Below are 15,557 nucleotides of genomic sequence, written 5' to 3' on the forward strand. Positions count from 1 at the left end.
GGTTAAGTGACTTGCCCAAGATCACAAGGACTAGACTGCAATAGGGGTTCCTTTTACTAAGGTTTGCTGAAAAATTGCCTGTGGTAGTGTAAGCACGTGTTTTGGGTGCACGCAGAATTATTTTTTTAGCACACCTACAAAAAATGCTTTTTTTTGCCGAAAATGGACGTGTGGCAAAATGAAAATTGATGCACGTCCATTTTGGGTTTGAGACCTTACCGCAAGCCATTGACCTAGCGGTAAGGTCTCACATGGTAACCGGGTGGTAATGGTCTACCCGCATCAAATTCCACTTGATGCATATAACTGCTGCGCGTCAGAAAATATTTTTCAGACGTGCGAAGCAAATGCGAACCAAAATTGAAATTACCGCAAGTGCCACGATAATAACCGAGTGGTAACTCCAATTTGGCGCGTGTTGGGCATGCGTAGGTGCCTACGTGGCTTAGTAAAAGGGCCACTGGGTATCAGTTACACCCCTAAGAAAAAGGGTTACCTTTGAAAGCTGATCAAAAGATGTATTAAGTTAGTCCAATAAAAAAGGTTTCATCTTATTTTCTTTTATATGATTTCATTTATTTCTATTTCTAACCCTAAAGACAAAAGGGATAGAGGTAACTTGCATGGAGTCGCAGGTACAACCCTGATTGTCTTTCTGGGTAGAGTAGATGAGCCATGCTGGTCTTTATCTGCTGCCATTTGCTGTTTCCTTGGGGCCCTTTTGCTAAGCTGTTTCAAAAAGTGGCCTTAGCGCACCCTTATATAGGTCTTTCCAATGCGCTAAGGCGATTCTTACCGTAGTCATAAAATTGTCTGTTTTCTATTTTTTGTATTAATGGACATGTTGCCATTAGTGCATGGCCATTTAAAAATTTTATCGAGTGAGCACTTAGCACCGCTCATTTAGTAGGTGGTAAGGGCTCCTGTGGTATCTGTGTGCTAACTAGATCCTGGCCAGATCTAAAGGTCTCTATTCTTGATCTATCTGATGCTTTTGACACTGTTGATCACCACCTACACCTTAATACCCTGTCTTCACTTGGATTTTGGGGCTCTGTTCTTCTTATCTCTCCCATTGCACTTTTAGTGTATACTCTGGTGGATCCTCCCACTATCAGTTGGTGTACCTCAGGGCTCTGTGTTGGGACCTCTTCTTTTCTCCATGTATACATCTTCCCTTGGTGCTCTGATCTCCTCACATGGTTTTCAGTATCACCATTATGCTGATGACTCCCAGATCTACCTCTCCACACCAAACATTTCATCAGGAATCCAGGCCCAAGTCTCAGCCTGCCTGTCTGACATTGCTGCCTAGATGTCTCACCACCATCTCAAACTAAACATGGCCAAGACTGAATTCCTTACCTTTCTCCCTAAACCCACCTCTCCTCCTACTCCATTTTCTATTTCTGTAGATAACACTCTCATTTTCCCTGTCTCAACAGCTAGTAACCTTGGGGTAATCTTTGACTCCTCTCTCTTTTTCTCTGCACATGTCCAACAAACTGCTAAAATCTGTTGTTTCTTTCTTAATATCACCAACATTTGTCCCTTCCTTTCTGAGCACACTACTAAAACCCTTATCCACACTCTTATCACATCACACTTATACTACTGCAACTTGTTTCTCACAGGTCTCCCACTAAGCCATTTCTCTCCCCTTCAATCCATTCAAAATTCTGCTGCATGACATATATCCTCAAAACCCCACTATTACTATGCTTACTACAACTTGTAACATTCTCCTTCGAGACTTTGTAATTCTATTTACTATGTAAGCCGCATTGAACCTGCTATGTGTGGGAAAGCGCGGGGTACAAATGTAATTAATAATAATAATAATATTATAAGAGATTATTATTCCCAGTTGTATTCGTCCCCTGATCCTCCTTGTTGGAAAGCACTATGTATCTTTCCAGTTTGGATCTTCCACGATTGGCCCCTGACAGTCTGGCAATACTAAATGCTCTTTTTGCAGCGGAGGAGGTATCTTGGGCTATACAAAGGGGACCTCTTGGTAAGACTCCTGGACCTGATGGATATAGAGGGGAATTTTATAAGAAGCAGAGGGAGGAGGTTGTACCCCACTGACTTCTGTGTTTAATTCTATAGTGGGAGAGGGACATGCCTGAATCTTTCAGGCTCGCACAGATAATTCTTTTGCAAAAACTAGGTCGAGACCCACAGAAGCCGGAATCTTATCAACCAATCTCATTGCTCAATTTTGAAGCTAAATTATTTGCAAAAGCTTTGGCGAACCATCTTGTATACTCCCCGATTTGATTGAGGACTCTCAAGTGGGTTTTGTGCAAGGCCGTAACTCTAGAGTTAGCAGTGGGTCAGGATGGTTCCTTCTGTGTTGATCAGTTTTGATGCAGAAAAGGCATTTGATAGGGTAGTGTGGGATTTCTTATTTGGGGTGTTGGATGCCTATGGAATATATGGGAGGGGGTTCAGGAAGCAATTCAGGCTTTGTATTTTCTTCCTCGCCCTCGTGTGGGTAAATGGATTGCTTTCCTCCCCCTTTTCAATATATCAAGGCACTAGGCAGGGTTGCCATCTCTCACCGCTTTTGCTTGTTCTAACGCTGGATCCCCTTCTCTGAGATATTCAGAGGAATCCCAACGTACAAGGCTTTCAATTAGGTGCAGGTACTTTTAAAATAGCGGCATTTCCTGCTGATTTGTTGGTTCATGTGGCCAACTCCCAGGTATCCATAGGGGCTTTGTTAGAATGCATGACTGAATTTGGGGATTTCTCAGGTTTTAGGTTAAATCTCAACAAATCAGAGGTGTTGCAGCACGAGGGGGATCGGGGAGCGGCCTGGCAAAGACTTTATCCAGTAAAATGGACAGGAGAATCTTTTCGCTATCTGGGGGTGGTGTTGACTGTGGAGACTTCGAGACTGTATCGTTTGAATTTTGAAAGGCTGTTAAAAGATACCAAGCTTCAGTTTGAGAAATGGAGTCATTTACCTTTTTCTTTGATGGGTAGGATAAATCTTTTTTAAATGATTATTTTTCCTCGGTGGCTCTATGTTCTCCAAGTTTTACCATTGCACCTCTTGTGGAAAGATCTACAATTATTAAAAAGGCTGTGTAGGAAATTTTTGTGTGTGGGGGGGGAGGAAATCGAAAATGCGTTTAGAATATCTTTGATTCCTGGATGCAGGGAGGTTTAGGTTTATCTTGCCTTAGGCATTATAATCAGGCTTGCTTTCTGCGGCACCTTAGGGATTGGTTGTTTGGTACAGAATGGTTTACTTCTACATGGTGGGAAAGGGACTTGTTACACCTTGGCATCTGAATTATCTCCTGCATGCCAGACCAAAAACTTGCCTCATTTTTGTCGCAGGAGTGTTTTGCTGCAACCATTGAGAGGTATTTGGTGGGTTCTCTTGAAGTGTTGTAATCATAACCCGAATATTAGTGACTTACTGCCGTGTAGGGGAAATGCAGGTTTTTCACCAGGGCTGGAGTCCGGTCTTTTTCAAAGATGGTCGGATATGGATATTATTTTGATTGAACATTTGCTCAGCGAGGACGTTTTTTCTCTCTTCCTTTCAGGACTTATAACAGAGGCTTTCCTTGACTCATAAGGATTATTTTGCTTATTGATAGTTGCATCACTATTCTTCAAGCTTAGATCGTGAGGCTCTGACTAGGAAGCTAGGCCAGTAAATTCGAGATTTCTTACAAGAAGATGTTTTTGGCCAGGTTTCAGTATTAGGTTTACATAGAGCACTGGTCAGTCTTCTTCCTCCCCGGGAGTATGGGCCTCTTCGGGAGGCTTGGAGTAGAGACCTTGGGCATGAATTGAAAGGGGTGGATTTTTAAAAATTGATTAAAGTTATTCCAAAGCAGGTTGGGAATGCTAATTTACAGGAGAGTCAATACAGAGTACTCCATAGGGCCTATATATTTCAATATCAGGCTGCTAGAGCAGGTTGGGTGCCTGTTGGTCAATGTCCCAAATGTCAGCAGGGGGAGAGAGTACCTTATTTCATGCTTGCTGGCGATGTAGTGGCATGCAAGCTTTTGGAGGTCGCTTCATCGATATTGAGGGACTCTATTTGATCAGCATGTAGTATATTCTTGGGAGTTTTGTTGAATAAATGGGAGGCATATGGGTTTTCGGATAAAAATTCTTGTTTATTTCTTAGTAAAGCTTATGCATTGGGGAAGAAGTGCATACTTAAGCATTGGGTACATACAGAGCCTCCCTCAGTTTGGTACTGGAGAAACAGATTTGCATGCTGTCATGTTATGGGAGGCAAGGGCTGCTAGGAATTCCCTAAAGGGGCAAAGGGATTTCATATCTATCTGGAACTGTTATTTGCATACTATCTCCCATAAAGCTAGAAGTGCTGTACTGAATACGTTTCAGAGTGTTACCTGAGTATGTACTGTTATGTAAAGGATTGTTTCGGGGTTCTTAGTTTGGGTAGGGGAGGGAGGAATTGGATGTTATCTTTTCCAAGATGGCCTGGGTTTATAAGAGTCCAGACACCGGCCATCTTAAAAATCTGACAAGGTTAAGGAAGGAAGGAGGGAAGGGGGTGATTTTGAATATTCGAGAAAACTGAATGAAAAATGGGGTTGTGAGGTGGGAGGGTTATCGTAATCAAAAAGGGATCATGTGTTACTGAGTTATTGCTGTCAGATGCTTATGCTTATTCTTCTGTCATGCTTGCTCGTTGTTATGTAACCGCGTGATGTGTTTGCCAAGACTTGTTTAGTTGTATTTGTAGGGTTATCTTTGATTCTGAATAAAAACCGTTAAACCTTAAAATATGTGCTCCTTGAAACCAAATAAACCTATTCATGAAACAAACATTCTAATGATAAAACAAATAATAAGGTATCAAATGAATAGACTTCCAGTATCTGCTAGATGCACGCTTAATTGTCTCTTAAACAACTAGCATACCTTGCTGCAAACACAAGGTAAGGTTCCCCTTTATCAGACGGGAAAGGAAATGGGACTTGATATACCACCTTTCTGTGGTTTTTGCAACTACATTCAAAGCGGTTTACATAGTATATACAGGTGCTTATTTGTACCTGGGGCAATGGAGGGTTAAGTGACTTGTCCAGGGTCACAAGGAGCTGCAGTGAGAATGAAGCCCAGTTCCCCAGGATCAAAGTCCGCTGCACTAACCACTAGGCTACTCCACTTTTCCAGAAGAAAAGATGCAGGTTTTACATTTTCCCCTTTAAAAAAAACATTGACTGAATTGTTTGTATCAGTGTTTCCCAAGTCCAGTCTGGGGTACTCCTTGCCAGTCGGGTTTTCAGGATATCTACAATGAATATACATGAACTTGATTTGCATACGCTGCCTCCATTATATGCAAATCTTTTATGTATATTCATTGTGGATATCCTGAAAACCTGACTGGCAAAGGATACTCCAGGACCGGACTTGGGAAACACATTTATATTCCGCTGACCATTGCTGTACAAATGGGTGACTGTACTTGATGTCAAACATATACAGTCTTGCGTTATTTTTCACTCCATTGTATATTCACATTCTATCTATAACATAAGAAAAGACATGCTGAGCCAGACTAAAGACCTTCGAGCTCAGCATTCTGTAGTCCTTGTCACAAGTGCCTAGCAGATAATAAAAAAAAGTAGACATGTTTCTCATAGTTTATTTCCAAATCGTTGATCAAACAGCATTCTATTCTAGGTATATCCTCAATAATTGGTTTCAATCTGTATATCATACACTATCTTCAACAACCGTTGTTCTTAGTTATCAATCTTTATTAAATGTTTAATTCAAATTATAATCGTGCCATCCATATGTGAAAAGTTTTAAAATATGGATGGCACGATTATAATTTGAATTAAACATTTAATAAAGATTGATAACTAAGAACAACGGTTGTTGAAGATAGTGTATAGTTTATTTCTGGGGATGACTAATAGCTTTTCCAAGTCTATATTATTAAAATGTATCATAGACATTTCTTATAGGAACTTGTCCAAACCTCTTTTGAACCCCACAAAGTTAGTAGCCTTGACCACAATTTCCCACAATAGATTCAATAGCATAATTGCACACTGTGTGGGGAAAAATACAATTTGTTTTCAATCTGCTGGTCATCAGTTTGATGATATGGCTCCTCATTTGTGTTTGAAAGGATAAACAACCGTTTAACCATTCCATCCCACTCATGATTTTATAAACCTGTTGAGTTTTTCTTCATACGGGTAGTATTCTATCCTCTTTATAAATTTTTGTTGCTTTTCTCTCAGTCTTTTCTAATTCCACTGTATTCTTTTGGAGATAGGGCGACCAGAGCTATACACAATATACAAGAGATATTATACAGAAGCATAATGATATCCTCAGTTTTGTTCTCCATTTTTTTAATAACCGCTAGCATGCTATTTGCTATTTTTAGCAGCTGTGGCACACTAGGCTGAAAATTTCATTGTATTGTCTAAGGTCCTTTTCCTTAGATAGTTACACCTAACTCGTTACCCAATACGTTTATTGTACCTTAGCTGGGGATTATTTTTCCTTATCTGCATCATTTTACACTTGGTAATAGAGGTGCAGCAAAATGTGACTTAACACTAATAAATGATCAGTCTGAAAATTAGAAGCTTTAGAGAATTTCAAGAGACTCAGTCTAAGATTAACTTGCCTAAATCTGCTCTGGTGGCAGCCACGAGAGATGCACATCATCACGGTCATTTACTTTACCAGAGCTCTATACCTCTCGGCTTAACAAACTGGGAGGTAAGAAAGTGTCAAAAAAGATAAATAGTGAGAATTTCAGAAGATAGCCTGGATATCTCAGGACTGTTGGAAGATTCATATATGGAAGCTCAGAGCAGGAGGCTGCTTCTTTCCCTTGGGATAGAGATTTCCAAGTTTATTTGTGATTATGCCCTTAGGTGTTAAAAATATTTTTTATGATTCCAAACAACTATAAATGTCCTGGATGATTGTGGTGGTATACCTTTTTAAATGCTGCTTGATATGTAAACAATGATGCAGATTCCTGAAGGACAGAGGTGGATGGAATAGATGTTTTTCATCTTCTTTTTTTGTATTTGGACTTAAAACGTTGTGCCTTTTCCTAATAATTTCTCTTGTTTTCTTTGTTACTCTGTTTTTTTTTTGTTTTGTTTGTGGCTTTACCATAATTATGTTTACCAGGTTTCATTCTGAGCTATTCATGTCTAAAATTGTTCAGTTGCAGTAGTATATTGTTCATGTCTTTTTCAAGAGTGATTCTTTACATCGAGAAGGAAAATCTTATCCCAGTTGTACAGACCATGATAACATCAAGACTGGATTACTGTAATGCAGTCTACAATGGTCTAACAACAAAGGGGTCTGCACCAGCTCCAATTGATTTAGAATGCTGCAGCAGATTCATAGAAGGTTGCAAGCAACTGACCACATCACACCATTCACGCCATTTTACAAAAACGTCATTGGCTGCCAGTACAATACAGGGCTAAATTTAAAACCCTATGTCTGATCTTCAAGCCCTTAAAGGAAAGGGCCCTGAGTTACCTGAAGACTAGGATGATCCTCTACACACTACGAAGGACAACTAAGGTCCTGTCAAAGACAATCATAACTACACCCTCTCCAAAAGACATTGCACGATGTGATACCCTCAAGCGAACTTTCTCTGGAGTAGCTCCCATACTCTGGAATGCACAGCCTGAAAGTTTCCACTTAACAGAAGACATCTCTACTTCAGGAAGCAGATGAAAGCTTGGCTCTTCAACCAAGCCTTTAAATGGAAGAAGCAGCTGACTTCTTAGTCTCACACACATACAAGTAGTGACACAGGCTGCACATACTACAGCAGGACATGTTTATCCACTCCTACCCTAGCTGAGATAACATTTAAACATCTCTCTGACCTCATATGCAACTTTTTTAGTCACCTTATTTTCTAACTCGTCTTACTCTCTTACCTATCTATTTGTACCATCTTTGCTTATACCCTATGCAGTCTATTAAAATGTTCTATAATGTATTGCGTTGACATTGTAAGTAGTATACTGTACCATACATTGTATATTGTTTGAATATTTTACTGCTGTAATTGTCTATTGCTTATGTTTGTTTGTTTGATTTATTCTTTCTATACACCACTTTGAGTGAATTCTTCCAAAAGGAGGTAAATAAATCCTAATGTTTTTAAATAGCAATTAAAAAAAAATCTTTTAATTCTAATATTGCAGGCAAAAAGGGGCGGGGAAATGGGTGTTTCATAGGTGTTCTGAAATTTAATCGCCTAGTTATAGAATAATATGGCCCAGTGTGCCTAAATCTACATGCTGTGATTTAACCAAACGATAGCCGACATGGTTAAAAAATGAGGTGAGGGAAGCTGTTAGAGCTAAAAGAAATCCTTCAGAAAATGGAAGAAGGAACCAACTGAAAATAAAAAGAAACAGCATAAAAAATGTCAAGTCAAATGCAAAGTGCTAATAAAGAAGGCAAAGAGGGAGTTTGAAAAAAAGATTGTATTGTAGGCAAAACACATAGTAACAATTTTTGGGGTATATTAAAAGCAAGAAGCTGGCAAAGAATCGGCTGCACTCCTAAATGACCGAGAGGTAGAAGGGGCACTCAGGAAAGAAAAAGCCATAGCGGAGAGATTAAATTAATTCTGGTCTTCACCGAGGAAGATTTGGGAGAGATACTGGTGCCAGAACATGGTATTCAAAGCTGATGAGTCGGAGAAACTGAATGAAATCTCTATAAACCTGGATAATGTAATGGGTCAGTTTGACAAATTGAAGAGTAGCCAAATCTCCTGAACTGGATGGTATTCACCCAGAGTGCTGATAGAATTGAAAATTAACTTGCGGAACTATTGTTAGTAATATGTAATTTATCTTTAAAATCAAGCATGGTAACCAGAAGATGGGAGGGTGGCCAATGTAACGCTGATTGTTTAAAAACGTTCCAGAGGTGATCTGGGAAATTATAGACCAGTGAGCCTGACGTCGACTATTATAAAGAACAAATTACACAGCATATTCAGTTGTATGGATTAATGAGCCAAGCCAACATAGATTTAGTGAAGGGAAATCTTGCATCACCAATCTATTACATTTCTTTGAAGGGGTGAACAACACGTGGATAAAGTTGAGTCGGTTGATATTGTGTATCTGGATTTTCAGAAGGTGTTCGACCAAAGTACCTCATGAAAGACTCCAGAGGAAATTGGAGAGTCATAGGATATAAGGTAGTGTCCTATTGTGGATTAAAAACTGGTTAAAAGATAGAAAACAGAGAGTAGAGTTAAATGGTCAGTATTCTCAATGGAGAAGGGTAGATAGTAGGAGGTTCCCCAGGGTCTGTGCTGGGACCGCTGGCTTTTTAACATATTTATAAATGATCTAGAGATGGGAGTAACTAGTGAGGTAATTAAATTTGCTGACGACACAAAGTTATTCAACAGTTGTTAAATCGTGAGAGGATAGTGAAAAAATTACTAGAGGACCTTACGAGACAGGGCATCTAAATGGCAGAATGACGTTAATGTGAGCAAGTGCAAAGTGATGCATGTGGGAAAGAGGAACCATGAATTATAGCTACATAATGCAAGGTTCCACATTAGGAGTCACCGACCAAGAAAAGGGATTTAGGCGGCATTGTTGATGATACATTGAATCCCTATGCTCAGTGTGCGGGCGGTGGCTAAGAAAACAAATAGAAGGTTAGGTATTATTAGGAAGAATGGAAAACAAAAATTAGGACGTTATAATGCCTTGTATTGCTCGCATGGTGCAAACAACTTCTCAAATATTTTGTTCCATTCTGGTCACCACATCTCAAAAAAGATATAGTGGAATTAGAAAAGGTACGAGAGAAGATAACGGGGATGGGACGACTTCCCTATGGAGGAAAGCTAAAGTGGCTAGGGCTCTTCAGCTTGGAGAAAAGACAGCTAAGGGGAGATATATGATAGAGGTCTATAAAAATTATGAGTGGCCTGAACAGTATGAATTGCTTGTTTATCTCTTTCCAAAAATACTAGGACTAGGGGCACGCATGATGCTACAAAAGTAGTAAATTTCAAACGAATTGAAGAAACATTTTCTTCACTCAATGGTAAATTAAACTCTGGAATTGTTGCCAGAAAATGTGGTAAAAAGCAGTTGAAGCATAGCGGGATTTTAAAACGATTTGGATGGCTTCCTAAAGGTAAAGTCCATAGACTATTATTAAAATGGACTTGGGGAAAAACTGCTTACTTCTAGGATATCAGCATAAAATGTATTGTACTTTTTGGGGATCTTACTAGGTACTTGTGACTTGGATTGGCCACTGTTGAAATAGGATGCTGGCTTCATGGACCTTCGGTCTGTCCCAGTATGGCAATACTGATGCACTGATGTCAGAGATTTAATTTCAATAATCTAGCTTAATTTATTATGTTTGATTCCATGTTATAATAGTAATATAGTAGGGCATTTATATTTATGAATCAGTTATCTATAAAAAAGAGGCCTGGTGTAATCAGTAATTGCTTGCCTATGGCTCCCATGACCTGCAGTTGAATCCTGCACTTGGGATTTCTTTCAAGTAGCTGGTCAAGTTCAGACATCCATCCACTTTCAATTGATAATGAGTGCCTGTCCTTAGCCGATAGGGGGTGGGGGGAGGGAGAACAAATAAAGATGAACAGTGGAAGGCAACAGCAAACCACACTACTAGTCTGCTCAGGAATGGTCACACAACTGGCGCACCTATAAATTGTTCTCAACTTGGTACTTGCATACAAGGGACTTCCTTTAATCGCTATATTTATTTTTGTAGCACTGGGGTGTACCCAGAGTATCGGCAGTGCCATTGCGCTGCCCAGTTACTGCCAGATTAACGCATGAGCCCTTATTGCCGACCTGAATGGGTGCAGTAAGAGCTTCCCCCCTCCCCCGCCCCTCACACACCACAACCGAAATGGCCGCACGGCAAGTGCTTTCCTTGCCGCACGGCCATTTCCTGCAGGAAGGCAAGACTTTCCTTTTAACCAGCTGCGGTAAAAGGGGGCCTCGGTGCGCTTGTAAAACACACACCGACGCCAGCACCAGCCCCCTTTTACTGCAGCTTGGTAAAAGAGGCCCATAATAAACTAGGATATATAGACCCCATGCAATAAAATACATAGTAATCCCAAAACAAATAAGTCAACAGGAAATAATAAATGTAAGCATACAAAATACTATACAGCATAACATCCATAATAAATCAAAGCATATGAAACTACACAAGCATCAATAATCAGATCACTTAGGGGCCCTTTTACTAAGCTGGGGCAAAAACTTACTAGCTTAGCATGCCTTTGTGCAGGTTTTTCCACAAGCTTAGGGCCATTTTTGCTGCAGCTATAAATGGGCAATTTTCCATTTGTATTATGGCAATGCACTATTGTTGCTCTTAGCTCATGGCTATTAAATATATATATATATATATATATATATATATATATATATATATATATATATATATATATACTGCATGAGCTCTTACTGACACTCATTTTGTAGGTAGTAAGGGCTCACATGGTAATCCCACGCTAACCAGCTAGCACAAGAGTAATGCAGCTGTGCTAACTGATTAGCACGGGAACAATTCCTGCATGCTCCCTCCCCCAAGAAAAAGAAAACATTTTAGTACAATGGATTAGAATGTGCTAATTGACATTTACCACAAGACACCCTGAGCATGTCCCACGATACGCCGTTTTAATCTGCGTTAGGTGCACATTAGCACCTAACACAGCTTAGTAAAAGGGCCCCTTAAATCCAAAATTAAACCATAAAGACAATATTAAAATATGAAACCCCCCTTTCCCTGTCACTTATTAGATAACAGCTGGAAAATAATCAAGGTCTACATTGTCAAAACGTTCGTCAGCAATGATTCATGTGGTAGCTACAGCATAAATGATACAAATACACAAGGTTGGGGAAACTTCTTTTTTTTTTTTTTTTTACAGTTTAACCCTATGGCTCCCAAACCTGTCCTGGGGAACCCCAGCCAATGAGATTTTTAGGATATCTGCCAATATTCATGAGTTAGATTTCTATGCATGGAGACAGTGCATGCAAATCTAACTCATGAATATTTATTGAAGATTTTTTTTGTTTTGTTACATTTGTACCCCCGCTTTCCCACTCATGGCAGGCTCAATGCGGCTTATCCTGAAAACCTGATTGGCTGGGATTCCCCCCAGGACAAGTATGGAACTACTGGTTTAGCCAAGAGCTTGCTAAATAACCATGTTCTTGACTCTCTCATAATTTTGAAATAGACCTAGCCTTCCTTAAATGTGATCCGTAACGATTCCAAGAGGTTCACCAGCTTCATGGCTTTCATTCATGCCTTCATTTTGAAACCTAATTGGAACCATCTAGTCCTGCAGTAGAGAATGACATGGAGACAAGTGTTTGGTCCCCACCCCCATCCCTGCAGGTTCTGTCTCTGTCCCGATCCTTCAGGCCCTGTCCTCCGTTCCCTGCCTTGTCTCTGTAGGTTCTGTCCCCATCCCCATGGGCTCTGTCCTCATCTACAGAAGCCTCGAGCACTTATGATTTTATATTTAAATCTTTTTATTAAAGTATAAAATGAACAATATGCTGTGCAACTGTTGTTTATAAGTCACAAATAGCAATAATAAAAATGAGCAACTTGTCTTCTTAGAAGTTGTGCTGGTAGCAGGAATGTATAGGATCCCCCATGCAAATTTGCTAATTGTTGCCAGCATATTTGCTTGTTTTTTCCAAAAACTCAAAATATCGTCTGTACCACTGAAACATAAATAATAGTCCAGTTCATAAACAGGCTTCAAAATAGAAGATGACATTTAAGTCCCATTTATCTGTTTATGACCAGACACTCCCAGAGTAAGCCCTAGCTTCCTTATCAGTGAACCTTGAGGACTCCTTTAAGAGTTCTTGAGGCATTCCTACTTCTTTAAATGTTAAGAATATAAATATTTTTACTTTGAATTCTACACTGTCATAAAAATATATATATATCAAAACAGGAGAATTTTCTTGAAAAGTAAGTAATAATTTAGATGTGTTGCTTTGATGATTCTTATTCTTCTAATGAAACCTTTCTTTCATTTCACAGTCCAAAGCAGCCTACGTACTCTTTTACCAGAGACAAGACAGTGTCAATGGAACTGGAATTTTTCCTCTTGACCAGGAAACAAAACAGAGTGCTTCAGCTGCCATAGGTGTTCCATTAGAGAATGATGAAGACGGCAATGAGAATGACAATGAAAATTGTATGCACACCAACTAATGGGAGCCACAGAAGCCATAAGTGAAGCAGGCCTTCCTCCTGGAGAAATTTAGTGAAACCATGAAATAAACCCACCAAATATATGTACTTATATGTATCTGAAAAGAGAATGTTTGATTACAAAATGCAAATCACTTTTTATATTTTAATTTGTGCAGTACCTGAAGTGCAACACAATGAAAACTAAAATGGTCTGTAATCTATTTACAGTCTTTTATTCCCTAGCTAAATATATATGTAGGAAATAAACTTCTAAGTTTTCTGCTGCTGTTGAATTATATGTTTTCATTGATTGTTTTCAATGTCAGTTACATGATGTTAATTAGAATATGTTAAAGTTGTGGGTGAATTATTCTGTTGTATGTTGGCAGGAAAACTGGAGCAGTGCCTAGTTGTGAATGACTATATTTATCTGTTAGGCTGCCACACCTTCTGGAAATACTAAGTTTTCAATTACCTTTTTGAAGTGAATGAAAACTTAAAATTCAATCATGAAATGAGAAAAGGTGTTTTAGCCTTTCATGGTCTCGTTAAATTTACAGATTACAGTATTATGTTTTCCTTATTGCTGCTGTGGAATAGATTCTGGATTTCATGCTACTTCAAACATAGTCATTTAAATTAAATATAATTATCTTATTGCTTGATAAACCTGCTCCTTTGGCATTATAGTTCCTGTTATTGTAATTATCTTGATGGTAAAAAGAAAATTGCACACATTTGACCTATCAGTCATAGATTTAAATTTATTCAGTAAGTTTCCAATATTTATGGTGGTTTGGCAGCCTACAGTCTACAGATTTTCAACTATTGTGGAATGGGGTTAGGGTAGGTATTCTGTGCCCATATTAATGGCATTGCATCAATCTTAGACAAAAAAAAAGTTTTGTTCATATCACTTGCCTTTAAACTCGTAATGGACTGTGAAAAGGGTAGGCTTGTTTTCTCCTGTGTGTTCCTTATGGAATTCACCATAGCCTTACAATGTGTCTCGAAAAGCATATTTAGTAGAAATGGCATTTGCATGCTCATCAGAATCCATACATTATATGAAACTCTCAAACCTTGAATTCAGTTTAGTTATGCAGATTCAAGGGTCCAGGATGCCACAAAGAAAAACCACCAACAACAACAAATAACAGTTTGGAGAAAAGAATATGTGTGTACTGCTTTCCCTTTGATATTGCTTGAAGAATGCATTTTGGAATTGTATCTAATACAATACTGCCTTTGATGGGAATTCATGAGTACCGGACACACTTCACATATCTACTGCTGAAGAATTGCTTTGCGTTCAGCTATTAAACGAGCAAAAAAGTATGATGATCCTCACTTGAACTGATGTAATACAAATACAATAGGTTATAAATTGTTTATTGTAAATAAAGCTTCACTCTGTGAGTGCACATTTTGGTAAATTATTTATTTATACTTTAGCATAAAATACATGAATTTGACCAGAATAACTGAGATATGTTGGACATGGATTTGCTTTGTACTTTGATATTAAGCCTGGTGTTACATCCTGGTATTTAAAATTGTTTATTGGTTGCTCTAATTTTTGCCTTTTTTTAATGTAAGCATTTAGCTTCCTGCATGATGGAGGTTAATAGTTGCACTTAAATCCACTTCAGTTTACATCAGAAATGTGCATGTTTGTTTATACAAATTTCAATAAAACTATTCAAGGCCTTATATATTTTCACTTCTTAAACAGTAATTTATTTTACACATCTTGAAATATACAGGCCATTATTTTAGAAGCTTTATTTGTGTTTTGGACATCTGAAAACTGGCATTTAAACATTCATATTGAATGGACATCCTAATCCCAATTCTATATAGCTGGAATATGGACATCTAAAGTTGCAGTATGTCTTTATATCAAGGGGGCATGGTCTAGGTGTGTTTTGGGCAGGACTAGGGAAGGACCAAATATGTATGTCCAACTTTGATTTCAGAAGGGGAAGGGACATCTGTGTTCAAAAAGAAGGATATTTGTATTTAGGCTTGGTACCCGGCACATCCAGTTTACAGAAATATGCTCCAATTGAGGATCTCTGTACAGGAGAGATTAAGGCAAGTCACCTGCTTAATTTCCCAGTGGTTGTCCCCCCAGCCTCTGTGACAGCTTCAAGAACTATGAACATTCATGGTACTAATATTTTTTCATTAACTTCTTAATAGACTGCCACCTGGAGTGTTGGAGTAGCCTAATGGATACAGCAACGGATTGAGAACCTCCA

The 15,557-nt window shown here is 38.8% G+C and overlaps 1 protein-coding gene across 5 annotated transcripts in view; it reads left to right on the forward strand.

The window, feature by feature from the left end:
* The window catches only part of USP15 (ubiquitin specific peptidase 15), a 519,523-nt gene extending 504,515 nt beyond the window's left edge, over positions 1–15,008 (forward strand). For all 5 annotated transcript variants that reach the window (XM_030217240.1, XM_030217241.1, XM_030217242.1 and 2 more), the window contains one exon: positions 13,138–15,008. In XM_030217240.1, coding sequence (XP_030073100.1) covers positions 13,138–13,311 — 174 coding nt within the window. In that variant the 3' untranslated portion in view covers positions 13,312–15,008. The remainder of the gene's footprint in view (positions 1–13,137) is intronic.
* The last annotated feature ends 549 nt before the right edge of the window (positions 15,009–15,557 follow it).

This window comes from Microcaecilia unicolor, chromosome 10, assembly GCF_901765095.1.
Source record: "Microcaecilia unicolor chromosome 10, aMicUni1.1, whole genome shotgun sequence".
In the NCBI taxonomy this organism is placed as follows: Eukaryota; Metazoa; Chordata; class Amphibia; order Gymnophiona; family Siphonopidae; genus Microcaecilia; species Microcaecilia unicolor.